Consider the following 27,716-nt stretch of genomic DNA (forward strand, 5'->3'; position numbering starts at 1 on the left):
TGCTTCGAAATTTGGGATTCTTGCATCTGACCCTTGAGCACAAAATAAAAAAATTCCTACAATGGCATTGACCTTTTATTCAGCAATGTTCGAAATCTAGCCAGTTGTTAAATGCCCGTGTCATTCTAGCATCTTCTTCCTGCAATCTTTTCTTTTAATTCAAACCCTGACAACATACCGAGGGTTTGTCTTTTTTCCCCCCTTAATGCCAGATTATCAGGATGTTGTCAGTTTTGAGCTGAGCATGACCACAGCCAGCACAAGCCGCCCACCTCCCTGAATGGCTGGGAAGCAGCATGACCGCGCAGGTGCATCGTTCCCCGACGGGGTTAGAGGTCAAACATCCGGGCAAATTCGCGATGCCACGTCTGGTTCCTGCGCATTGACATCCGGGGGTTTGAGCATTCGGAGCTGCAAGTTGCCGGTTCACGTTTAAATCCGTCCGCGCGGACCCCGCTCTCGCCTCCGAAACTTTTCCCCATCCCGTTCACCCCGGCAAGGTCTACCCGAGCCGGCATGTGGGCCAGGCTCTTACTGCAGCTCCTGTGGGCCCAGCTTCTGGTGGCGCTGGTCCGCGGCTCCGAGCTCACCTTTGAATTACCCGACAACGCCAAGCAGTGTTTCTACGAGGACATCGTGCAGGGCACCAAGTGCACACTGGAGTTCCAGGTCAGGCCGGGGCCGGGGCCGGGGCCGGGGCCGGGTAGATGTGCTTTCAGAGGGTTCAGGATACTGCAGCTGAGGGGCTCTGATAGGATGGGAAGAAGGAACAACGCGGGGATGGATGGCTAAAGACTGATCTATCTGGGTATACACTGGAAATATTGTGTGTGTGTGTGTGTCATGTTCTCCGGGCTGTAGGTCCGATTGAGGGTGTGGTGTTAATTTTCTCCTTGTACACAGTATTCATTGTGCCTGTGGTAGTCGAAGACCTGGCGTCAATACAAATACGCAACCTCCTGCCTCTGCTGCCTGAGTGTTTGCTACCTTGGTTAACACACTTTATCCAGCGATCGTCTTCTAATCGTATCTGCACTGTTTATGGAAAGTTGTTCTTCGGCTCATCTGCTGAAACCCACAGTTATGCCTTAGTTCTCTCCAAACATGACTCTTCCAATACAATCCTAGCTAAATTCTCGCGTTCTGACTTGTCATATTAGTTGATCAAAAGCTGTGCATTCTAATCTGAGTGCCCCATCTCCTAATCATCTCCAGGCCCACATACCCCAAGGATCTGTTGCCTCCATTCCTGACCACTTTGAACATAAGCTATATTAAGCACTCTACTACTTGTGCCTTCTTCACCTTTTCAGGATCTTAGATTCTGGATTTCCCATCCCAGTTCTTTCCACCTCTTTTCTCTCTTTTAAGATCAGCTTCTGATAATCTATGCTAACAGCTGCCCATTTTGAATCAAACTATGTGTGATAATACAGCTGGTAAATGGTTTAGGTCACTTTACTCCATTGAAAACGTTATATAAATACAGAGATAACAAGGTATAGAGCTGGCTGAACACAACAGGCCAAGCAGCATCAAAGGAGCAGGAAGGCTGATGTTTTGGGCCTAAACCCTTCTTCAGAAGGATCAGTTGTTCTTGGCATTTGCTCCTATATTAAGTTATCTGGAATGCCTTTGTCCTCCTTTTACATTATGGAGGAGAAGCTACTGTACAGGAAGGACAACGTTCACCTTTGAGGTGTATCTAATAAAAAATGCATTTTTGAAATTACAAGCATTTGAATTACGATCAGGAAAAAGCCATTCACCCCCTCCAGCTTGTTCTGCCATTCAGTAAGATTGTGGCTGATATGACTGTAAACTCACCTGCATTCCTTTCTACACCTGACAGCTTTTCATCCTCCTTACTTAAGAAGCCTGCCTTTACATTTGCACATTGTTCCACCACACTGCTTGCCCCCACCTTTTCCGGAAGAGAGTTCCAAAAAACACTTGACCATCAGAGAAAAATACATTTTGCCTAATCTCTGTTTTAAATGGGGAGCTCCTGATTTTAAAACAGTGGCCCCTAGTTTTACATTCTATCAAGAGCATAAATCTTCACCTCCAGTTCCTTGTCAAGCCCTCTTGGGATTTTTTTGTTTAAATCAAATCATCTCTTAATCTCCCAAACCTCACGTAGGTTCCTATCCTGTTCAACCCCTCCTCATTCGACACAAATTGTGTACTGATAACAAAACTTGTTATCTGCACTCATCAAATTATTTCAAATTAAACACTTTGAGTTTCTGATCTCCATGAGAGCTCCAAATTCTGGAAGACCCATGACCAAGCTGGTCTTTTTAATCTACAGAAAAAAACTTATAAATGGGGAGTCGATCTCTATTTGACAAACTTCACTGCATCTGGAATGCCCTAAAAGGGCCCTCAAAAACACAACTTTCAAGAGTTAAGACTCCAATAAGTCAATAGTTAACCAGGAAAGGTTAGAGGATGCAAAACCTACTATAACTCCTGAATAACTGTTAAATTGAATCCTGATCATTTAAACTCCTTTCTCAACTACAACCCTTGTTTCCTGACACCCCACTTCCGACTGACACCTGAGCCCCTTTCCAATCTGACCTCACTCCCAAACTTGTATGCATTTACACATTGACCTGAAATGGTGCCCCTTACTTATTCATATACTTACCCCTTCATAGGATTTGTTTCGGGTGGGATGTTTCGAATTTGTTGTTAATCAGAAGCTGTATGTTAACTTGTATGTACTTATTTGGGTGACCAGCCACTGCTCCTTGCATTTTCTTTCAATTTGTCGTTGATTTATCATGTCAAAACATGAACCCAGTCTGTTATGCTTTGTGAAATTTAAGACCATTTGGTGTTTCGTTTTGATGTCAGCAATTAGAATTCAGTAACATTTTTAAAAAGCAGTTTGATCTTGCACTTACAATCTGTCTGTGCTGGGTGTAGTATTGCCCACATTCAGGGTTTGAGTCCTATTTCTGACCTTGATCGAATTTAACAATACTCGAGAGGATATCGGTGTCAGTTGGATTGGAAGAGGGGTGTCAGAAATTGAAGGGTGTAGTTGGGAGAAGGGTGTGAGTGGTGAGTCAGAAGGTCAGTTTAATAGTTACCCAGGCATTACAGTATGGTTTTCATCCTTTACCTTTTACTGAGTAACTGTTAGCTTAATTAAGTCTGAGCCCTCCAAATTTGCATCGTCAAGCATCCTTCTGGTGGGTTCTAGATGCAGGGAAATTTGACCATTGAAAATTTAAATTCCCTAGGCAACTTCCTCGAATTCAAGTACTCTGGTTCTGCAAGGTCCCGATGCACAACTCGAGTCTATGTTACAGAAGCAACCATCTGGCCGTCAGAATATCAGGGCCATCATGTTTTTGCTTTTAAGACATTACTTACAATCCTGATATGTTCACTTCTTGAAATTATGAATGCCAGAATTGAATAGAAGTCTTCTGAATATCATAGAAATCTGATTTAGCTGAAACAAAGGCAACACTGTGGGTAAAGAAAATCTGAAATTAGTAAGATAAGGAGGTATAGAGCTGAATGGACACAGCTGGTCAAGCAGCATCAGAGGAGCAGGAAAGCTGATGTTGGGTCTAGGCCCGACGTCATCTTTCATGCTCCTCTGATGCTGCTTCGCCTGCTGTGTTCATCCAGTCTACACCTTGTCATCTCAGATTCTCCAGCATCTGCATATCCTAATATCTCTGAAATTAGTAAGGCCAGTAGCTGAAGCAGCATCTGTACAGAGGAAAAACAGTAAATGTTTTAGATTGAGCAGAAACATTAACTCTCTACAGATGCTGCTTATCCTCTTGAATGTTTCCAACATTTCCTGATTTAACTGAAATAAAGTCCACAAATTGGATAAACCCTTTTTTTGTAAATTTTTTTTGAGAAAATTTTATGCTTGTGTTGACATTTTCTGTTTAATAGCTCAAGACTTGTGAATTTAATGCACCTAAATTGTTTAAACTTTTGTATATTTAACAGGTCATTACTGGTGGTCATTACGATGTTGACTGTCGGCTAGAGGATGCTGATGGTGCAGTTTTGTACAAAGAGATGAAGAAACAGTACGACAGTTTCACCTTCACTGCTGCTAAAAATGGAACATATAAGTTCTGTTTCAGCAATGAGTTTTCCACCTTCACACACAAAACTGTATATTTTGATTTCCAGGTTGGGGATGACCCTCCTTTGTTTCCCAATGAAAACAGAGTCTCTGCACTGACTCAGGTATTAGATCACTATGTTTTTTGAAACTTTTAATAGATTCAAGTTGATTAAAGTTTTTTAACAAAAAAATTTCCTTTCAATTTGCCCAGTCTCCTTTAAAGTCTCACTTACAGCCAAATTTAGTAGTAATAGTTGTGGAAATAAATTTTGACTTGGCTTACAGCCTGCACCAGTAAGATACAAATGTTATAATTTGGTAATGAGGACAAATAGTACACTTTGCTATATTAATTAGAGTAATTTCACATGCATTGTTATAAGAACTGTGAGCAGGAGTAGTCAATTGAACCCTTCGAGTCTGCTTTGCCATTTAATGCAATCATGCCGGGATCCCTTCATAGTTTCAACTTCACTTTCCTGCCCGTACTCCATAATCCTTCAACTCATTAATTAAAAACTTGTCTATCTCCTCAATTTTACTCTGCTCCCCCATCCGTCGCACTTTAGAATAGTGAATTCAACAGATTCACGTCTTTTTTGGAAGAGAGAATTTCTCCATGTCTATTAAATCTGCAATTCTTGTGCTAAAACCTTGACTTCTTTTTCTAGATTACCCTACCAGGGGAAACAGAAACTCTCTGCTTATGTCAATCCCCTTTAGCATCTTTATATACCACAATTAAATCCCCTCTTGTTCTTCTAAACTCTGGAGAGTACAGGCTGAGCCCAATCTGTCTTCATAAGATAAACCCCTCATCTCTGGAATCAACAGATTGAAGCTATAATTATGTGAAAAACGATGTTGATTTTTGTTTTCCAAATACCCTCACAATCTCTGGTTAATTTAAATTCTTTTAAATGGATGGACTTGGAATGGGGCAAGTCAAAATGTTGAGTCTGAACAAGAACCTGCCCGCCTGCTCCTAGTTTTAGCAGGAGGAAAACAAGGATCCAGAGATCAGTCTGCTGTTGGGGTGCAGATTAGTCATCAAAGGCTTTAAGAAGGCTGTGCATCTTTTGTTGTTGTTTAATTTGAATTTATATTGTCAGAATCTCTTGGGCTTTGGGATATTATGCAGGTTGAATAAGGTGAAAGGAGCTGGAACCATCAGCCTAAACACCACTGCTTTTGGGTCAAGAGGAGTAAGTGTATTTCTGCCACCTTCAACAATACACCTACAATCAATTCCTAATTCCCATCTGTTTGTCTTTTCTTCAGCCAATCCATAAACCATAAACTGTGGGGTTAAAACTCATGGCTCAACACTTTGTGTTAACAGAGCCCTTGTGCATTTGTAGTTTCAAAATAAAATTTGACGACATTTTCAGTTGAATTATACACATTTCCGCTAAGCATGTCATCTTTTTGAACATGTTATGTTTGTGTCTTTAAAGATCAGTGGTTAAATTTTTGGCTTTATAAAGTTCAAGAATCCTAAAAACATTTTCTCGGCAATTACTGCAAGACACTCGTAGGAAAACTTTAATGTCCCAAAGTTTTGATTATAATTATGCATTTTAATACACAGGTATTATCAGATATCCACTGGGATTGTACCTTAATGAGTATTAGAACATTATTTGAAACTGGTCTAACTCATCTTCTCATCCCAACTTAACACATCAGGAGAGAGGATGGAATTGTAATTTATTACCTGCAGAACTTTAGAAACAGCATTAGCAAGACGTGGTTCTAACATGAATGATTTTACTTGGATGATAAGTTTAAAATTTTAGATTTTATGGTTACTTATTTTCATTGATTTCTTTGAACTGTGATAGTGATTGTAGACATAATTGGACTGAAATAAGGTCATTAAAGTGGCTCTTCCTATTCTGTTGAGAAATACACAATATTCAAAACTAACTGCTATGCTTTATATGTTTGTGCTTTGACGTAGGACTGGACAGTGTGTGATAAATCTAAACTTAAATGGAAAATAGCTTTTGCTAATGGTACTGTCAAGTGTTTAAATTATTCATTGACACAGTTTGGAACATATTTTGCTTACTAATTCAATGTATTGTGGATGAATCAACTTTAGTAAATGTGAAAATAATTTATTTTGTAAGAATTTGAAGCTTAACAGAACATGGTGATAACAAATGTGATTAAGACTTGGTGCAGTAGTTTTGCTGCTAAAAATTTCTTGAAGTGAGCGATGTTTGTTTTAATATTGTTGATTCGCTATTCAGTATTTGGTGTATCTTTTATGGGTTTTGATATATATAAATGAAAGCTATTTTTCTTAAAATCAGATTCTTTAGTTTGTTTACCATATCTATGCTTTCACTTTTAAAACAACAGATGGAGTCAGCTTGTGTCACAATGCACGAAGCCATGAAATCTGTCATCGATTACCAAACTCATTTCCGTCTAAGGGAAGCACAAGGCCGAAGTCGTGCTGAGGACCTCAACTCAAGGGTTGCTTTTTGGTCTATAGGTGAAGCTCTTATCTTGTTAGTTGTGAGTCTTGGCCAGGTGGTTCTCCTCAGGAGCTTCTTCTCAGACAAAAGAACCACTTCCACACGTGTAGGTTCATAACAAGTAGCCATGGCATAAAGTCTAAACAGTACCTGACAGTTTTCAGTTCAGTATCTTGTGTGTTCGAAGATTAAGTTCAAGAAAACTGTTAAGATTAAAATCCTTCTTGAGCTGATTTTCTCATCACTTTGGATTATTTAGCAGATCAGATATTTGAAGATAGAATATTAAAAGTTTACAACAACTGGATGTCACAACAGATAACTACACAATGAGCTGTGTCCACTGGAGGGCAAGGCCATTGATAATTATTTTTCCTTGGCTACATGATTCCCAGTTTGTACATCTTTTGAAATGTGTAATAGGTGATACATCTCGCATTGCTGCAATAGAATTGAAAATATAGTTCTTTTGACTTCAAGGTATCAAAACTAACTTCAAACCCAACTAGCTTCACTTATCACTGTTAGTTTGTTAGGCATCCAGGTGTTTCAAGACCTTTCTTAAACAAGCAGCAGCAATCGTGTTGAATTGTCACTTGTGCTTTGGTTTGTTAAAGTGAGGTAACTTTTGAAATACTATAGCAGTTCTTAAGCATACTGCTGTTTGCATTGAGAAGCATTTTTTGTACCTTTTCCATTGCACAAGGTTGTGCATAAATGACAGTATTTCAAAATAAATCTAGTCAGGTTACATCTTGTTAATGTTTTGCCTGTTTTAAAAAGCCCCTTTAAGTTGTCATGGTTTTCTAACAGTTACGATTACAGTGGAATAACCATTTTATAAGGTTGGTAAGGTTAGAAAAATGTGCTTTTCAAGGCAAGATATTGTTTTATAAAAAAGTTTTTTGTTTTTTGTTTTGTGAAACTTTGTTTTGTGTACCTTGGTAATCTCAAACAAAAAAATCAAGTGTTGAGTAAATCAAACCAGTAAGGATTAAAAACAGAGGAATTTGGGGTTTTTGTATGTGGCAGGGTGTAAATTTCTTTATGCTTAGGAACGTAATGGGGATAACAAATTATCCATAGAATGTTTTCTCACTGAATGGAGTTGATTTTAAAAAAATCTATATATTGTGTTTAGGGTCAGACCTTTATAGATGTTGCTTTCTTTAAGGAAAGAGCAGAATTTTTTTTTAATTGTAATCAATCTCCAGACTTCAACAAGCAGGCGCAGGGCAGTGATAAATCTATTAATTGAGAGCTTCAATTGATTTTGCTGATATTTTGTGCTTAAAAAATTGTAGGTTTAATGCTGCCCATCTAAGAATTTGATTATTTTTCTTATGCCATTTCCCTGTATTTAACATTAATTGCCCATTTAAATAATTAGAAGTTTGGTTATGCACAGTTTTAAGTACCCACACCATTGAGTGTACACTGATGGATATTTGTATGTAAGCTTACTTCTTGGCATAAAACCGATTGTGATATTCCATCTGACAATTACAAGCCTGATGAGTAATAATAGAATAATAACTATTGAAATATGTACTTGGAATAAGTTCTTGTGTTTAAAACTTTCATTTAATTAAAAATGTTCACGTTGCACTGTAAATTCTGAAACAATGAGTGCTTGATTTTATTTTGTATCAATGCAAACACAATTTGTTACAAATGCATAAATTATTGAAAATACAAGACATTGTATTGATAAGCATTGTGCATTTTATGTTTATATCATGTCTTGTAATATAAACCACTAGCTAATCAATCTGAGTCATTATTCCGATTCATTCAGTTTTCAGGAATCAAAATATAAATCTGCTTTGGGAAGGTAATCAGTAGTTGTAAGAAGAAAGTTTTGTGAAATTAGACAACAAAAAAAACTAAAACCCTGTATCTGATATCTGTTCTGAAAGATCTTAAACACAGTATTCATAGATGATCATTTGTAGGCTGAATATAAACTAGTAGTATGGAGGAATCTCATCTCAGGGTAAGTGTACACGATTTTCCGAGTAGTGTCAACAGTTCTTTTGATGCTTGTAGTAGACAAGGTTCCTCGTTTCCTTCACACAATCAGATCATTAACTGCAAATGTACATATAGATATAAAAACGTCTTTTTAAATTCTGAAACAAGCTTGCTTTTATGTATCTTGCTTTTAAAACTTTGCATAAGTGTTAACAAATAAAATTTTACACTGGCCACATATACGTTACTTGAGTGAGTGACCAAAAATGTGAAGAGAGCAGATTTTCAGATTTGTCTTGGAATATGTTATGAGGTAGAGATATGTTGAGGAACTTTTAAAACTGAGCGTTGGCACCTGAAGTTAAGGCTGCTGATGGTGGAGTATTTCAAACTGGGTCCTTCACCATGCTAGAATTAGAGATATCCAAGGGTTGGTAAACTCGAGGAATTTACATAGATTAGGAGTGGTGAGGCCACAGAGGCGTTTAGAAACTAGTATGAAAGTTTTAAATCAAAGTATTGCTGACTAAAGCCAGCGTAGGTCAGTGGGGTTAAGGTTAGAGAATGAAAGGAATTTGGTGCCATATAAGCATCTAAGCTGCAGGGTATTGGATGAGCTCAAGTTTAAGGAGAGTTGGAAGGCTAACCTGGAGGCCATTGGAATAGTCAAGGTAACAGGAATGGATGAAGGTTTCAAGAACAAATATGCTAACGCAGGGCTGGAATCGGGCAGTGTTATGGAGGTAAAAGCAAGTGGCCTTCCCTTTTGTGCATAAATACAAAGTACTGTAACGTTGAACACAGGACATGATAAGGAGATTTCTTCACGCCAAAGTAGGTTGCATGGATGATACATCGAAAACTTAAATACAATTCCCTTGAGCTGGTGGAATAAAGAATTAGATGCACTGTTTTTTTACCAAATTTTAAATACAAAGATGTGCTTGGAATGATATATGGAACCATTCCCCATAACAGTTGTCTTTTGAAAATAAATGTAGCCTATCTGCCATGTTGTGAGCAATGATGAGTCAGCAAAAAAAAAATGTACAATTTTGTGTCAGCAACGTTTTGAATAAAGATAATACTACATGTACCCAAGTTTGTTGGTACTGGAGTACGTTTTTAAACTAATGAAGTGAAGCATATTTACAGTTTGTAACTTATGGTGTTCTGTCAATTTTCCATTCTTACCTTTTTAATGATGCTATCATTGCTAGGACTGTCAGATCTCTGTTACATTTGCTGTTGTCTTACCTTGTTTTACTGACTTTCCTGAAGTGGATCAAGAATCTGCTTCAATTTTTAAACATCCTTGTATAGTAAGGTTTTGGTTTCAAGACGTCTGCTTAGTCAAAATGATTTCATTCAAAACTACATCAGTATAGTATAGTGCTATCCCAGACAATTTAAATCAGTTGATATACATACGTTGAAAAAGATTTTTTTCTACAAGATCATCTGTTAAATTCTGTATATTTTGATGTGAAAGGTAAAAGATGTTTGTAATTTAATCATTCGTAATACCTTAAGTATTTTGGAACGTGACTTTGGAGTGCTGGGAGTTCAAGTTGTTAGAATTAGAAAGAGGTGTCGCTCTGGCTTTATTTTAAGAGCTTGCCTTGTATGAATTGATTCTTACTCTTCGAATATCTAACTTGTAAGCACATGACAAAAATCTGCTCGGTGAGTAAGTGTGAATAATTCAATCTCTACTTCCTAATCTCCAGTTTATAGTAAAAGGTCTAAAATTAATCTTAAGGTATGACAGAGGAGCTTGACCAGACAAAATGTCCATCCTGTAGCATGTGGAGAATTCTAGACACTTGATGTGTAAGAAGTATTACTGCAGAAAAGCTTTGGACTTTAGAGCTTGAGTGGCAGCTGGTGTTACTGTGATGCGTCCACGAAACAGAAGAGTACAGATGGGATGCTTAGGGAGGTGGTCACATCATAGGATAAGGAGATGCAGAAGAATAGGGAATGGGTGACTGCCAGACAGTCCAAGAGAACCAGACTAGTGGTGCCGAGCCCCTGAAACTATATTTTTGTAATTGATTTTCTGATCTGGATACTGGTGGGGGCAATGATGTGTCAAGAGTGCAGCAAGAGCCAAGTCCATTCACTTTACAGAAGGGAAGGGAGAATGTTAGAGCAATAGTGAATTGGATCTTCATTAGTTATGGGAATATACAAACATTTCTGTTCCCATAAGTGTGATTCTAGATTGATATATTGATGCAGGGTTGAGGTGTCAGCAGCTGCAGGGTTTTCTTTTGGGAATAGGTGATCAGTCAGAGGTACAGTCCACATTGATGCTGGTGATGTAGATAGGAAGAGGGATGTGATCCTGCAGTCAGCATTTAGAAAGCTAGGTAAAAAGAAGTGGAACTCTAAATGTAGTAACTTCCTGATTACTTCCCGTGACTTGTGCAAGTGAGTACAGAACCAGGAGAATAAAACAGAAATACATAGAAAGGTAGTGCAAGAAGGAGAACTTTACTACAACTGGCTGTGTGGGAGATGGCACTCTTATAAGCCAGAACAAAGCACCTGAACCATGCTGGAACTGAGTGCTGAGTGGGGTGTTTTGCTGCTGCTTATGGATAGCTTTTAACTAAGTAGGGATGGGGGAACCTGAAGTGAATACCAGGGTGAACCAAATAGTGGGAGAGATGGGTAACACTAGAATAGAGAAGTGTTAACACATGAAGACAGAATGTAACACATTCCAAATTAGGGTTATGTTGAATGTCTGTGAATGAAGTGAGTTGCTGATGCAAATTGCAAACAACAATTATGGTGTGGCTATGACTGGACGTTAAATATTTCTGGATGGATTCGTGGCATTCTGGTAAGGTTGGAAAGGAAGCAGTTGAGGACTTCTGACAGTATTGCTACAGAGCAATGTAGTACTGGAGAAAGAATGTCCCAAAAGGTTCAAACAAATAACAGCAGTTATGAAGAGACTGCCAGTTAATATAAAAGGGAATTACAAAAGTTGTCTATAAGCAGATAAATAACAAGGGTAGTGAAAGGAGTAGTACAGCTGATTAGAGACAAGACATAGGGGATTTATGTAGGGAAGCAGGGAGCAGGGTTATGGTGTATCTATTTTTACCCTGGAAGCAGATGTTGATCCAAGCTATGGTGACAAAGAAAGGTTCAAAATTAAGAGATAAGCTTTTGACAAGCCACTAAAATCAGAAAAGGTATTCAAGGAAGTGAGAGTTTGGTTTGTGAAGGCACTGACCAACATTATTGCATTTTGATCTTGTTGAAAATGGATATAAGGAAAAGCCCAGCAATTGTAGATGTCAGTTTTGCTTTGGGGTAAATTTTATAGAAATAATAAATCAGTATAAAATTTATAGTTATACGGATGGCAGATGTTTAATTAATTAAAAGTTAATGAAAAGAACCAGCATGAATTTTTAAAAATTGTCTTTAGTTAATGGATTGAAGGTTTTAGCTGATTATAAAAGAGAGAGTTGGTGAGAGTTATGCTGCTGGTGTGGTGTACTTGGACTTCAAAAAGGCTAATGATACAGTGCCATATGCCAGACTGTTGAGCAAAGTTAAGGCTCAAAGGATAAATTAGGCAGTAGCAATGTGGATACAAAATAAAATGAGTGATAAGGAACAGAATAGTAGTCAATGAATATTTTTTGGGTTGGAAGAATGTAGTAGAGATTCCCACGGTCAGCATGGAACCCTTGCTTTTGACATATCAGTGGTCTAGACCTTTGTGTACAAGGTACAGTTTCAAAGTTTGCAGGCAATCCAAAACTTGGAATTACTGCAAAATGAGAGTGTAAAACTTCAAAACACAAGTTAGTAGAGTTGGTAATAGGTGGCAAATGAAGTTCAATGTGGATGTTATGGACCAGGCAAAACCCCTCAAAACCTATCGAGGAAACCATCACTGGATGGCTGAAGTTATAGATTTTGGGAGAAAGCACATGGGAAGAGATATAAAAGAAAGGGTGCAACTTCAAAGGATGTGTAAGAACAGAGGATATGCATATTCTTACATTTGTTAAGATCAAAATTAAAAGCCAAGCAGTCGACCTCCATTTCACATAACACCAATTTGGACATCTTCTCCACAGGCCATATTGACAAAGGGTGCATCTTTTTAATCCATTTCCTGTGGTCACATCCTGCCATTTTTTTATTGTTTGCACAGATATCACTCAACGTTTTCTAGAGTGAAAGGAATTTATTACCCTGCCAGGGCAAAGAATAATGAAATTGTCGCTAAACACACCAACACACCAGAAAAAGTGGTACACTTGAGGCAAAATATGCCTCTGTAGTTTGAGTCTTTAAAGTTTTTGAGGTATTAGATTTTAAACCTGAGACCACAGTTGATTAATTGTTGAGTATCCATGGCAGTAGCAACATCTCTAGATATTTTGAGTGTTCAGTGAATGGTCATGTTCCTGAGTTGCTATTTTCCCAAATTATCAGTTTTGCAACTGAACCTTTTTTAACATTAAATGTGGAAGTGCAGTGTGTGTGGTTTTCTGACTGTATGTATGGTAAACATAAGAGCTGGGAGCCGGAGTAGACAATTCATCTCCTCAAGCCTGTTCTGCCATTTTAATATGATTGTAACTGTTCTCATCTTGACCTCAGCTCCAATTTTTGACCTGCCCACATAACCAACTAATCCATTACTTAATTCAAAATTTGTTTACTTCCTCCTTAAATTTGTTCAGTGTCCTGACATCCACTGCACTCGGGGGGGAGTGAATTCCACAGATTCATGACTGACTGCAAGAAGCGTCCTCCTCCTCACTTGATTTGAACCTGCCATCCCGAAACTTGCAATTATAAATGTTTGTCTTAGATTATCCTCCAAGGGGAAGTATCTGCTCTGTATCTACTTTCTCAATCCCCTTTAGCATGTCATACACATCATTTGGATCTCCTCTTATTTTTCTAAACTCCAGCAAGTATAGGTCTAAACTGCTCAATCTCTCTGCATAAGACAAACCTCCCAACCCTGGAATTAATCTAGTGAACCTTCTCTGAACTGCTGCCAGTGCAATTACGTTCTTCCTTAATTAAAGGAGCCTAAACAGTATACCATTCTCCAGATGTGGTCTCGCCAATGCCTTGTACATTTGCAGCATTTTTCCACTTTGTATATTCCATTCTTTTGGCAATAACTTTCAAAATACCATTTGTCCTCCTTATTACATGCATTCTAGCTTTCTGTGACTCTTGCACAAGGACATCCAGGTTCCTCTGCACCAAAGCATTTTCCAGTTTCTCTCCATTTTGAATGTCTTTTTATTCTTCTGCCCAAAATGGAAAATGTCATACATATCCAGGCTAAACTCCATTCGTTAAGTTTGGCCCCTCCACCTAATCTACTCTTATCCATTTCTAACTTTCTTTTCTCTTCATGGCAGCTTACTTTCCTACTCATTCTAGTGTCATCTAGTGAAGCTAGATCAAAGACAAGATTTGACATCAGTTGATGATTGAAAAGTAAGATGCTGCAATGTAGTAAATATTGCATTTGAAGATATGCAGTGTTCATATCTACAAACTGTCTTTGTGCTGAGATATTGGATGTTGAATTGGATGAGTTGGGTGATTAGCTTTCATTAATTGAGGGATTGAGTTCAAGAACAGTGAAGTTATGCTCCAGCTATACAAAATCCTGGTTTGGCCACATCTGGAATATTGTGTCCCGTTCTGGTCGTCTCATTGCAGGAAAGATGTGGAAGTGTTGGAAAAGTTGCAGAGGAGATTTACCACGATGTTGCCTGGAATAGAGATAAGGTCTTAAGAGAAAAGGTTGAGGGAACTAGAGCTTCTCTCTTTAAAATGACGAAGGATGAGGTGTGACTTGATAGAGGTGTACAAAGTGATTGGAGGTATAGGAGGGGACAGCCAAAGACTTTTTCCTTGGGTAGAGGTAGCTATTATGAGGGGGCATAGTTTAAGTGAGTGGAGGTAGATATAGGGGAGATGTCAGAGGTAGGTTCTTTATTCAGAGAGTAGGAGGGGCGTGGAATGCATTACCCGAGACGGTCGTGGAGTTGGCCTCTTTAGGGGCATTTAAGTAACTATTAGTTAGGCATATGGATGATAGTATAAGGTAGGAGTGGAGGTTAGATAGACCTTTAGGATTAGGGTAAAAGTTCGGCACAACATTGTGGGGGCTGAAGGGCCTGTACTGTTGTGTGTTCTATGAAGCTGAATTTGTGATGTCAACTTGTTTTAAAAATAGGCCATATTTATATACTTTAAATGTTAGGTGGCTTAGCTGCTGGTAGTAGTTTTAGTCTGTATGGGTAATCTGGAAGAGAGGAATCCATAGATAGACACTGAAAATCATCGTTGATAGATATGTGTTCACATGAGACAAGGAGAAGCCTGGAAACTACAGACTTTGATGCTAGGTAAATTGTTGGAGGTGATTCTGAGAGATCTAATTTATATGCATTTGGAGTGGCAAGGAATGATTAGGGATAAGCAGCATGGTTTTGTGAGAGAGAAATCATGTCTCACAAATTTGTTTGGGTTTTTTGAGGATGTAACCAAGAAGATTGAGGGCAGAGTGGTAGACATTGTTTACTGGGACTTTCGTAAAGCCTTTGACAGGGTTCTGCATGGTAGACTGATTAGTAAAATTAGATCACCTGGGATTCAGGGTGAGCTTGTCAATTGGATGCAAAATTGGCTTAACGGCAGGAAACAGAGGGTGGTGGTGTAGGGCTCTTTCTTGGACTGGTATTTCAAAGGGACCGGTGCTAGGTCCACTTTTGTCATTTATGTAAATAATTTAGATGAGAATATAAAAGGCAGATTTAGTAAGTTCATGGATGACACCAAAATTGGTGGTATAGTGGACAGTGAAAAATAGTAATCTAAGATTACAAAGAGGACTTGATCAATTGGATCAATGGGTTGAGGAGTGGCAGATGGAATTTAATTTACGTTAGTGTGAGGTATTGCAATTTGGTAAGACAAACAAAAACAGGCCTTATAATTGTATAAGTAGGGCCTTTGGGCAATGTTGTAGAACAGAGAGGGGTTGAGGTACATAATTCTTTTGAAGTTTGCATGGAGACAGTGGTTAAGAAGGCTTTTAGCATGCTTGTCTTCATTGCTCAGACCATTGAGTATAGCAGTTGGATCATCATGTTGAGGTTGTGCGAGATGTTGGTAAGGCCTTTCCTGGAGTACTGTATCCAGCTCTGATCAACATGTTATAAAATGGATATTAAGCTGAAGAGGATTTGTAAAAAAAAAAATTACAGGATGTTGCTCGGAATGGAGGGTTTGAGTCATAAGCAGAGGCAGGATAGGCTGGGACTTTTTTCCTCTGGAATGTTGGAGGTTGAGGGGTGACCTGGTAGAGGTTTATAAAATCATGAGATGTATAGATAAGGTGAATGTCAGGTTTTTTTTCCTAGGGTGGGAGATTTCATGACAAGGGGGCATACTTTCAAGGTGAAAGGGGAAAGATTTAACAAAAGCATGAGACACACTCTCAAAGAAACATTTATTTTTACACCAAGAATGGTTCTACTGTGGAATGAACTACCAGAGGAAATGCCAGATGCAGGTACAGTTACAGTGTTTAAAAGATATTTTGATTAAGTCGTGAATAAATGTTTGGAGGGGTATGGACCAAGCACAGGCATTGATATTATTTTAATTTGGGATCGTGGTCGGCATGGACTAGTTGGACAGAAGTGTCTGTTTCTGTGTTGTATGACTCTTTAACACTATGAGGTCTGTAATAGTACAATATGTGCCTCTTCCTACCTTTGCCATCCTAAATGCCCCAAACAAGTACCAAGAAGGTTCTTTCCAAATTACACAAGGACATAAAATGTAAAAGCAGAAGTATGCTATTTAGCCCTTTAAGTCTGATCTGCAATTCATTAAGATCACAGCTGATCTGACAATCCTCAACTCCACTTTCCTGCCTATTCTCTGCAGTTTAGAAGAATGAATGGGGGCCCCATAGAAACCTATTAAAAATCTAACAGGACAATCTTTGGCTGATTTTCAGTTTTTGTTTCATTCACTCACAGGTCATTGGTGTCACTAAATAGGGGAAGTGCTAGAAGGATGGCCCTGCTGATAAGGGAGTTGAGAACCAGTGTTCACAATCTGTGCATCTAGGGTAGACCATTTAGGTCTGAGATAAGGAGAAATCTTTTCACCTAGACAGTGGGAATCCTGTGTTCTCTGCCACTGAAAGCAGTTGAGGCCAAAACATGGAGTGTATTTTATTTAAATAAGGGGCTTAGATGTAGTTCTTGGGGTTCATGGGATGAGAGAGTATGGGGTGAAAATGGGAATGGAATACTGAGTAGGGTGATCAGCCATGATTTATATAGAATGCTGAGCAGGCTCAGAGGGCCAGGTGGCCTACTCCTGTTCGTATTTTCTGTGTCTCTATAACCCTTAGTGATATTGTAAATTTCCCAAATGTCAAAGGTCCATGAGTTTTCTCCAGAAAATAGATTTCCTCACTTAAGGAAATGCATAGCTATTACAGGTGGTTTTAGTTGTTACAGAAAATCTTGGATGAGATGCTTTACTAAGTTTACAACTTTGTTCACATAATAGTGAGATATCCCCTCAGCATCTTATGTGTCCAATTTAAATGGACAATCATACAGTTATGCTAAAAAGTATCTGAGGATGCAAAACCAAATCAAATGAATCCAATTTTGATGTTACTTTATTTTATTATTATTAAATATTATTGGACAAATTTTATCTGAGATTTCTAATGTTGTCTAATTTCATACCAACATAAGAGCAAGAGTAAGCTACTTGGACCTGTGAGCCTCCTCTATTATTCAATAACATAATGGCTGATCTATTTTAACCACAACTGACTTTTATCCCTTGGTAATCTACATAACTCATCCTTAAAGGTATTTTAATATTTGGCATTCACTGTTTTTTGAGGAAGAAGATTCCAAAAACTGTCAACACTAGTGAGGGGAAAAAAAGGTTTCCTCATCTCTATCTTTAAAGGGCAAGCTCTTCTTCTTAAACTGTGACCCCAGCTCTTGATTCTCCCAAAAGAGGAAACATTCTTTTAACATTCAACCTTCAAATCCCCCAGGCATCTTGTATGTTTCAATTAAGTCACCTCCGACTCTTTTAAACTGAAGAGGATATAAACCTAGCCTGTTTAGCCTTTTCCCCCTAAGGCAATCCACTTATTTGAGGTATTAGTCTAGCAGCCTTCTCTGAACTACTTCCAACAAATTAACAGTCTTTTGTGAGCATAGTGACCAGGACTGTATACAGTACTCTGGATGGACTCTTACCAATGCCCTGTATGACTGAAGCATACCCTTTCTACTCGAACATTCAATTTCCTTCCTATTCTATTAACTTTTCTGATTATTTGTTGTACCTGCAGTATAAACTTCTGCAATTCATGCATTAGGACATCCAGAGCTCTGCTACTTCTAATCCTTTAGAGATAATGGGAACTACAGATGCTGGAGAATTCCAAGATAATAAAATGCGATGCTGGATGAACACAGCAGGCCAAGCAGCATCTCAGGAGCACAAAAGCTGACGTTTCGGGCCTAGACCCTTCATCAGAGAGGGGGATGGGGAGAGGGAACTGGAATAAATAGGGAGAGAGGGGGAGGTGGACCGAAGATGGAGAGAAAAGAAGATAGGTGGAGAGAGTATAGGTGGGGGGGTAGGGAGGGGATAGGTCAGTCCAGGGAAGACGGACAGGTCAAGGAGGTGGGATGAGGTTAGTAGGTAGATGGGGGTGCGGCTTGGAGTGGGAGGAAGGGATGGGTGAGGAAGAACCGGTTAGGGAGGCAGAGACAGGTTGGACTGGTTTTGGGATGCAGTGGGTGGGGGGGAAGAGCTGGGCTGGTTGTGTGGTGCAGTGGGGGGAGGGGATGAACTGGGCTGGTTTAGGGATGCAGTGGGGGAAGGGGAGATTTTGAAACTGGTGAAGTCCACATTGATACCATTAGGCTGCAGGGTTCCCAGGCGGAATATGAGTTGCTGTTCCTGCAACCTTCGGGTGGCATCATTGTGGCAGTGCAGGAGGCCCATGACGGACATGTCATCTGGAGAATGGGAGGGGGAGTGGAAATGGTTTGCGACTGGCAGGGGCAGTTGTTTGTTGCGAACTGAGCGGAGGTGTTCTGCAAAGCGGTCTCCAAGCCTCCGCTTGGTTTCCCCAATGTAGAGGAAGCCACACCGGGTACAGTGGATGCAGTATACCACATTGGCAGATGTGCAGGTGAACCTCTGCTTAATGTGGAATGTCATCTTGGGGTCTGGGATAGGGGTGAGGGAGGAGGTGTGGGGGCAAGTGTAGCATTTCCTGCGGTTGCAGGGGAAGGTGCCGGGTGTGGTGGGGTTGGAGGGCAGTGTGGAGCGAACAAGGGAGTCACGGAGAGAGTGGTCTCTCCGGAAAGCAGACAGGGGTGGGGATGGAAAAATGTCTTGGGTGGTGGGGTCGGATTGTAAATGGCGGAAGTGTCGGAGGATGATGCGTTGTATCCGGAGGTTGGTAGGGTGGTGTGTGAGAATGAGGGGGATCCTCTTTGGGCGGTTGTGGGGGGGGGGGGGGGGGGGGGGGGCGGGGCGGGGTGTGAGGGATGTGTTGCGGGAAATACGGGAGACGCGGTCAAGGGTGTTCTCGATCACTGTGGGGGGAAAGTTTCGGTCCTTGAAGAACTTGGATATCTGGATGTGCGGAAGTGGAATGTCTTATCATGGGGGCGGAGGCGGAGGAATTGGGAATAGGGGATGGAATTTTTGCAGGATGTTGGGTGGGAGGAGGTGTATTCTAGGTAGCTGTGGGAGTCGGTGGGCTTGAAATGGACATCAGTTACAAGCTGGTTGCCTGAGATGGAGACTGAGAGGTCCAGGAAGGTGAGGGATGTGCTGGAGATGGCCCAGGTGAACTGAAGGTTGGGGTGGAAGGTGTTGGTGAAGTGGATGAACTGTTCGAGCTCCTCTGGGGAGCAAGAGGCGGCGCCGATACAGTCATCAATGTACCGGAGGAAGAGGTGGGGTTTGGGGCCTGTGTAGGTGCGGAAGAGGGACTGTTCCACGTAACCTACAAAGAGGCAGGCATAGCTGGGGCCCATGTGGGTGCCCATGGCCACCCCCTTAGTCTGTAGGAAGTGGGAGGAGTCAAAAAAGAAGTTGTTGAGGGTGAGGACGAGTTCAGCTAGGCGGATGAGGGTGTCGGTGGAGGGGGACTGGTCGGGCCTGCGGGACAGGAAGAAGCGGAGGGCCTTGAGGCCATCTGCATGCGGAATGCAGGTGTATAGGGACTGGACGTCCATGGTGAAGATAAGGTGTTGGGGGCCAGGGAATTGGAAGTCCTGGAGGAGGTGGAGGGCGTGGGTGGTGTCACGGACGTAGGTGGGGAGTTCCGGGACCAAAGGGGAGAAAATGGAGTCCAGATAGGTGGAGATGAGTTCGGTGGGGCAGGAGCAGGCTGAGACGATGGGTCGACCAGGGCAGGCAGGTTTGTGGATTTTGGGAAGGAGATAGAAACGGGCCGTGCGGGGTTGGGGAACAATGAGGTTGGAGGCTGTGGGTGGGAGGTCCCCTGAGGTGATGAGGTCATGAATGGTGTTGGAGATGATGGTTTGGTGCTCGGGTGTGGGGTCATGATCGAGGGGGCGGTAGGAGGTGGTGTCGGAGAGTTGGCGTCTGGCCTCGGCGATGTAGAGGTCAGTGCGCCATACTACCACTGCGCCACCCTTGTCTGCGGGTTTGATGGTGAGGTTGGGGTTGGAGCGGAGGGAGCGGAGGGCTGCCCGTTCTGCGGGGGAGAGGTTGGAGTGGGTGAGAGGGGTGGAGAAGTTGAGGCGGTTCCACTGTACCCGGTGTGGCTTCCTCTACATTGGGGAAACCAAGCGGAGGCTTGGAGACCGCTTTGCAGAACACCTCCGCTCAGTTCGCAACAAACAACTGCACCTCCCAGTCGCAAACCATTTCCACTCCCCCTCCCATTCTCTAGATGACATGTCCGTCGTGGGCCTCCTGCACTGCCACAATGATGCCACCCGAAGGTTGCAGGAACAGCAACTCATATTCCGCCTGGGAACCCTGCAGCCTAATGGTATCAATGTGGACTTCACCAGTTTCAAAATCTCCCCCTTCCCCCACTGCATCCCTAAACCAGCCCTGTTCGTCCCCTCCCCCCACTGCACCACACAACCAGCCCAGCTCTTCCCCCCCACCCACTGCATCCCAAAACCAGTCCAACCTGTCTCTGCCTCCCTAACCAGTTCTTCCTCTCACCCATCCCTTCCTCCCACCCCAAGCCGCACCCCCATCTACCTACTAACCTCATCCCACCTCCTTGACCTGTCCGTCTTCCCTGGACTGACCTATCCCCTCCCTACCTCCCCACCTATACTCTCTCCACCTATCTTCTTTTCTCTCCATCTTCGGTCCGCCTCCCCCTCTCTCCCTATTTATTCCAGTTCCCTCTCCCCATCCCCCTCTCCGATGAAGGGTCTAGGCCCGAAACGTCAGCTTTTGTGCTCCTGAGATGCTGCTTGGCCTGCTGTGTTCATCCAGCCTCACATTTTATTATCTAATCCTTTAGATACTGTTTAAAAATTCTTTCTGAACAACTTCACGTTTTCCTCATTGTACTCCATTTGCTAGATCATTGTCCACTCAATAAACCTAACTATATCCCTTTATAGACTCTGTATGTTTTCACAACACACTTTCCTACCTACATTTCAGTCATTAATAAATTTAGCTATCATACTTTCAATCCCTCCATCCAGACCATTTATGTAAATTGTAAAGTATTGAGGTCACAGCACCTACAGCTGTGACACGCTACGTGTGACATTCTGGCAGCCTGAAAAAGACTACTTGTTCCAATTCACTGCTTCCTGTTAGCCAGCCAGTCTTCTATCTAAACCAATATGTTACCCCAACACCATCTTGAACATGTACAAGACACTCTTGTTAGAACTTAGCTGGTGTTGTGTGTACAGTTATGGGCTCCACATTATGGGAAAGATGTGAATTTATTGGAGAAAGTACAGAAGCAATTTACAAGAATGGTTCCAGGAATGAGTAACCTCAGTAATGAGAATAGATTGAACAACTTGGAGGAGAAGGCTGAGGAGAGATTTGACATGTGATTTCTAAATCATGAGCAACCTGGACAGAGTAGATAGGGAGATGTTGTTTCTATCCATAAAAGATGAAAACAAGAAGCAAGATGATGTGAAAAACACAGCACATTGTTAGGGTATGGAGAACACTCCCTGGACATGTGGTAGAGACGGTCAACTGAAACATTCAAGAGGGCATTGGATGATCATTTGAAAGGAGATGGTGTGTGGGGATATGGGGGAAAAAGGCAGGAGGTTGGCATTAGGTAAAAGGACAGGGGCAGGCAAAATGGGCTGAATAGCCTCCTGCACAGTAACAATTCCGTGATTCTGTGAATTTATGTCTGTCAGCTTCATGTTCCTTTCTCGGTATGTCCTTTAACCTGGTAGCTGCAATGGAATTTTATATGGTTCACTCCTTCATGAATCTTTATCTTTAAAAACTTTTTAGTGTCTCTGTGTGTTTTACCTAATTAGTTGTAATTATTTCTCAGCAAAACCCAAATTTATAGCCAGATATTGTTGGAGAACACAGCTAAAGTTATATGACCTGCCTCTTTCAATTAGCTTAATCTGTTTTTTTAGATATTCTTTAGAATATGTCTACCTTTCCTTCCTGATCATATTTATCTATTTTAAGTAAATCAACATTTCTAAAACCATTTTGTTGTGAGGAATGTTCACAGCAACATTGGTAAAGAGCCCCGAAGTTTCAAGTTTTATATTAAATTGACAATTCCTTTCAGAGCAGCCACATAGAATTTGGAAAAGGAAATACCACACTACTGCTTTCAACACATTTTCCTGTCTAAAATTAGGCTCAAAATATTGGCCCAGATGTTCCAATGGCCACACAGTTGATGGAGCAACGTGGACTGTAGTTGCCTACCAGGACTGTAAAGAATCCTGTGTGCAACTGATTTTGGCCAGGAAGTTGAATTTTCTGATGGGCAATTCCCCTGAAAAAGTTCATGAACATCAGAAAATTCAGTGTTCTGACTAAATTAACCTTGACATTATCCAGGAAAATTTAGAGGATTGAAAACATACTCTAATTCCTGGATAACTATTCAACAAAGCCCCTGGTATATCATTGACCCCCCATCCCACCCAATGCATCATCCTGATCCCTCAGACCAATCCTTCTGGACCTGTTACAACCAGTCTACCCCACTACTGACCCTATCAGACCTGATCCCACCACATAGATCTGCCCAACTCGACCTGAACAGCACCGTATCCCATCCATGTAAACTCAACCATGCTGTCCCAAACCTGCTGGTCCTTCCCCTCAATGGACCTTTATTCCCTTCCTGCACATCCTGAACTGACCCTGATACCCACCAACTCAACCCTACTGGACCTAATATGCCCAACTCCAAAGTGACGCTTAAGGACCTGACACCCACTCAATTCAACTTTGCCATACCGAACAGCATCCACCCAAACTTCCCATCCTAACACAAGCTCCAACGGCCGCTCCAACATCACCACATAACCTGACCCAGATCTAGCAGCTGGCAGCCCCCCAAACACCTGCCAGTCAAATGGGAAGGTGCAGGGGAGTGTTGCTGAAAGAGCAGACCTTCGAGTGCAAGTTCATAGTGCCTTAAAAGTAGAGCATGTAGACAGGATAGTGAAGGAGGTGTTTGGTATACTTGCCTTTATTGGTCAGTGCATTGAGTATAGGAAATCATGTTGCGGCTGTGTAGGACGTTAGTGAGACCTCTTTTGGGATACTACATGCAATTGTGGTAAACGTGCTGAAGGAAGGATGTTGTGTAACTTGAAAGAGATCAGAAATGATTTACAAGGATGTTGCCAGGGTTGGAGGGTTTGCGTTACAGGGAGAGGCTGAATAATCTGGGGCTATTTTCCCTGGAGCATTGGAGGCTGAGGGGTGACCTTACAGAGGTGTATAAAATTGAGGGTCATGGATAGGGTGAATAGAGTGAATAGAGAAAGACTTTTCCGTGGGGTTGGGGAATCCAAAGCTTGAGGGCATAGGTTTAAGGTGAGGAAGAGAAATTTAAAAGGCACCTAAGATGTAACTTTTTCATGCAGAGTGTGGTGCTTGTATAGAATGAGCTGCCAGAAGTACTGGGGGGGGGGGACAGTACAATTACAACATTTGAAAGGCATCTGGATGAGTATATAAATAGGAAGTGTATAGAGGGATATGGGCCAAATGTTGGCAAATGACTCTAGATTTATTTAGGATATCTGGTTGGCATGGACAAGTTGGACTGAAGAGTCTGTTTCCATGCTCTACAGTTCTATGACTCTAAATGTCCAGAGAGAACATCTTTTGGCAGAATAGTGAAATCTTCAGACAGCCTGAATCTATAAAGTCAGAGACTTGGGGGAAGATGGTGTTGTAAATAAATGTGATTATATACAGAAATTTATAATGTTAATGTGGTGAAACAATTTGGAGGAAGATGTTATTCATTAAAGGTGTAAGTGTGTGAAAATATTAATACTGAACATTGCTTCAAGCGCAGCCTGATATGAAGATGTCACATGGACTCAGGTGAGAGATCGTGAGGAAGTAAGACAGTGGTGTTCAAACTTCTACAATCATGACCCCATTTTGGTGCTTGATAATTTACTGTGATTCCAGATCTATGAGAGCGAGGTTGATGTGGTGGAGGTGAGAAATGTGCAGCATATGCAGGTACAAAGTTGATGGAAGGTGGGGAGGGAAGAATGAGAGATCGAGACCTGTGTCAGTCGAGAATGGTGAGGTGGACAAGGCTGGGGGCTGGGTGTAAGAGACCTGTGATAGCGCGAGGACTTGGGGGAGGGGTGTTAGAAGATTTGGCAGGGAACCTGTGAAAGAAAGGAGATCAAAAGAGCATCAATAGAAACCTGTGGCAGTGGGGAATTGATGTAGGATTGAGGTTTTTTTATTTTTGATTTGATTAAACTTGTGAGGAATTGACTTATATTCTATTTAGTTCTGGTTAATTGTTATATATTTTATGTAAGAAAAGACATATTGACCAGGTTAAAGTAAACTCATGGGTTTGGCATTTGGTATGCTTGCTTTACGGGTTAGTGCATTGAGTATAGGAGTTGTGATGTCATGTTACAGCTGTATAGGACATTGGTTTGGCCACTTTGGAAATATTGCATGTGATTCCGGTCTCCCTCCTAGAGGAAGGATGTTGTGAAACTTGAAAGGGTTCAGATTTATGAGGATGTTGATAGGGTTGGATGGTTTGAGCTTAGAGACAGGCTAATATTTGAGGCCATTTTCCCTGGTGCGTTGGAGGCTGAGGGGTGACATTATAGAGGTTTATATGATCATGAGGGGCATGGATAGGGTAAATAGGCAAGGTCTTTTCTGCAGGTTGGGCAAGTCCAAAACCAGATGGCATAGATTTGAGGTGAGAGGGAAAGTTGTAAAAGGGATCTAAGTGGAAACTTTTTCAAACAGAGGATGGTGTATGTATGGAATGAGCTGTCAGAGGAAGCGGTGGAGGCTGGTATGATTACAACATTTAAGAGACATCTGGATGGGTAGACGAATAGGAAGGGTTTAGAGAGATATGGGCCAAATGCTGGCAAATGGGACTAGACATATTTCAGATATCTGGTTGCCATGGATGGGTTGGGTTTCTGTGCTGTATATCTCTATGTGACTGTATTTGATGAGGTATTTAAGGTACATTATATCATGTGGATACCACAGTAATAAAGTCATATTTTTTCCTCAACCATATAGAAAAAAGATAACTGAATAGTCTGGGCAAAATTGTACTATTTTGAATTGTAGGAAAATGCATTTATTATCTATTTTGCAACATGAATTTAGCTATTTAGTTAATTTTAGGCCATTTTCTTCCATTCTCCATTTTCTGTTTTTTGTTGAATCATAAAGATTGCATTGTAAACATTGTAATTCTTGTCTTGATTTTCTACAAAATATTTAATATAGTTATGACACTATCACTCGCAGCAAAATACAAACTCATGTTTTTCTGGTGCCAATTCAACTTCTGAAGCAGAATAGGACCCATCAGGCCAATCAGTACTCAAGTTCAGGAATATTATATGAATTAAAAACACATATGTACATGTAAATGTAAGATTTTTAGAACTGAAAGTTTCAAAAGAAATTGGTGCCAGTATGGAGGAAATATCATTTGACATTTTATTTCAGAACATGTTCAAATAAGTGTAACTTAGCTGAGGTGATAGCTGGTGGGGGTCATCAATCCACATTCAGCTATCCCATCTATCCAGCAAGACCATACAGTTTCCACTGCAAGGTATCTTAGTTTCTAAAATGATTTGCGCAATTTTGACCTTTACCACTACCTGCAGAACACAACTTCAAATATTTATTTTTGTGAAGAATTTATTGATTCGTGTTCAAAAATGATTATTTTCTTGTTATACCCTGTGTTTTAATCTCATAAAAAAGGCTTTCACTTTCTTTTATTCATTCATGGGATGTAGGCATCACCAGCTAGGCCAGCATTTATTGCCCCTTGCTTGTGGCTCTCGAGAAGGTGGTAGTGAGCAGCTTTCTGGAACTGCTGCAGGCCATGTTCCAAAACTACGATAGGTTGCAGTGGGGATGATGTAAACTTATGTAGTATTTTGTGTCATCTCAAGGGCATCTAGAGATGAGTAATAAATGCAAGCAAGTAAATATCACCCAAATCCCATTAAAAAAAATTAAAAGTTAAGGGCATCTCAAAGTTGATTTATGGCAATTAAGTACCTTTGAGGTATAGAAGCTGTTGTAACATAAAGAATATGACTGGTCAATTTCAACAATAGCTTGCTCCCAGAAAAAGCAATGTGATATTAACCAGGGCAGTGATACTGACTGGATTGTACTGCTGAGTACTGGAATGAATTTGATGCACAAAATGCCCTCCTCCTTTGTCATAAAGGTGTGACTTGATAACACTACTTTGTTTCGTGTCCCAGGATACTTGGGGAATTATGAGTTTACATGCCATTTTGACTCTTCACTTCAAAGCTCTATTTAATGCCTTTGGTGAATCCAATTACCAAATCAAAGGACAACTCCTAATTACTAGCAAGATAATACAGCAAGTAATTAGGAAGTCAAATGGAATGTTGGCTTTTCTTGCAGAAAGGAAGAACTATACAAGACAGGGCAGGGCATTGATGGAAAACACGGAGAATAGTTTGGAATAGTTTGGTCTCCTTAGTTAAAGATGGATACGCTTGCATCAGAAGAATTTCAGAGAAATTTTTACTACCCTGATTGGTGTAATATAAGACATAAAACATGTAATAAATTACATATTTATAACAGCAAAAAAAACTCTTACAGAACTCCTGTTTGGCACAGCAGAAATTTTCACTCTCTCTGGAAACACGCAAATAATTCTAAGCAGTTGGGGTCCAGGGCAAAGCAGAAATAGAAATCAGAGACAGCATTTCCTGTACTAAGGACACTATTCTCTTGAGCCAATAACAGGGAGCCTTCTGGCATCAGTGTTCCTGTTTATCTATAAGCACCTATTTTAGGTATTTGTGGCTGCCAAATCACAATATTTTATAGGAAGAGGTACTATATATAAGGAATAGTTGGGTAGGTTGCATCTGTACTCAGTGGGGTTTAGGAGAAACCATACAAAACACAATTCTGAGCTGCCTTGACAGGTTGATGCCCAGAGAATTTTTCCTTTCTCGGAAAAATTAGAACTGGACACAGTTCAAATATAAAGGATCTCCCATTTAAAATCAAAACAGGTAAGAATTTCTGCTCTCGGACATTGGAATTCTCTTCTCCAGCAAATACTGAAGGTTGCATCATTGAATATCTTCAAGGCCGAGTTGGACAGAATTTATGACTGAATACCATTCTGGGAATGTACAACAATTTTTAATTACAAGGTAATTTAAGGTTGGAAATTGTCATAAATTGTTTCAAGAGGTATAATCAGACAAGGATTGATTTTAAACCAGAGGAGATATCAGAGTAACAAGGTGTAGAGCTGGATGAACACAGCAGGC

At 40.8% G+C, this 27,716-nt stretch overlaps 1 protein-coding gene and 1 long non-coding RNA gene across 3 annotated transcripts in view; one reads left to right on the forward strand and one right to left on the reverse strand.

Moving 5' to 3' along the window:
* Positions 1 to 347: 347 nt before the first annotated feature.
* tmed7 (transmembrane p24 trafficking protein 7) lies at positions 348 to 8,218 on the forward strand. Its single transcript, XM_048526747.2, has 3 exons — positions 348 to 669; positions 3,991 to 4,236; positions 6,485 to 8,218. The coding sequence occupies exons 1-3, from the start codon at positions 517 to 519 to the stop codon at positions 6,719 to 6,721; spliced, it is 636 nt and encodes a 211-aa protein (XP_048382704.1). The 5' UTR covers positions 348 to 516; the 3' UTR covers positions 6,722 to 8,218.
* LOC125450694 (uncharacterized) overlaps positions 6,745 to 27,716 on the reverse strand; it is a 33,341-nt gene continuing 12,369 nt past the window's right edge. For both annotated transcript variants that reach the window (XR_007247126.1, XR_007247125.1), the window contains exon 4: positions 6,745 to 8,694. This is a non-coding gene — a long non-coding RNA (uncharacterized LOC125450694). The remainder of the gene's footprint in view (positions 8,695 to 27,716) is intronic.

Source organism: Stegostoma tigrinum, chromosome 3, assembly GCF_030684315.1.
Source record: "Stegostoma tigrinum isolate sSteTig4 chromosome 3, sSteTig4.hap1, whole genome shotgun sequence".
Taxonomy (NCBI): Eukaryota; Metazoa; Chordata; class Chondrichthyes; order Orectolobiformes; family Stegostomatidae; genus Stegostoma; species Stegostoma tigrinum.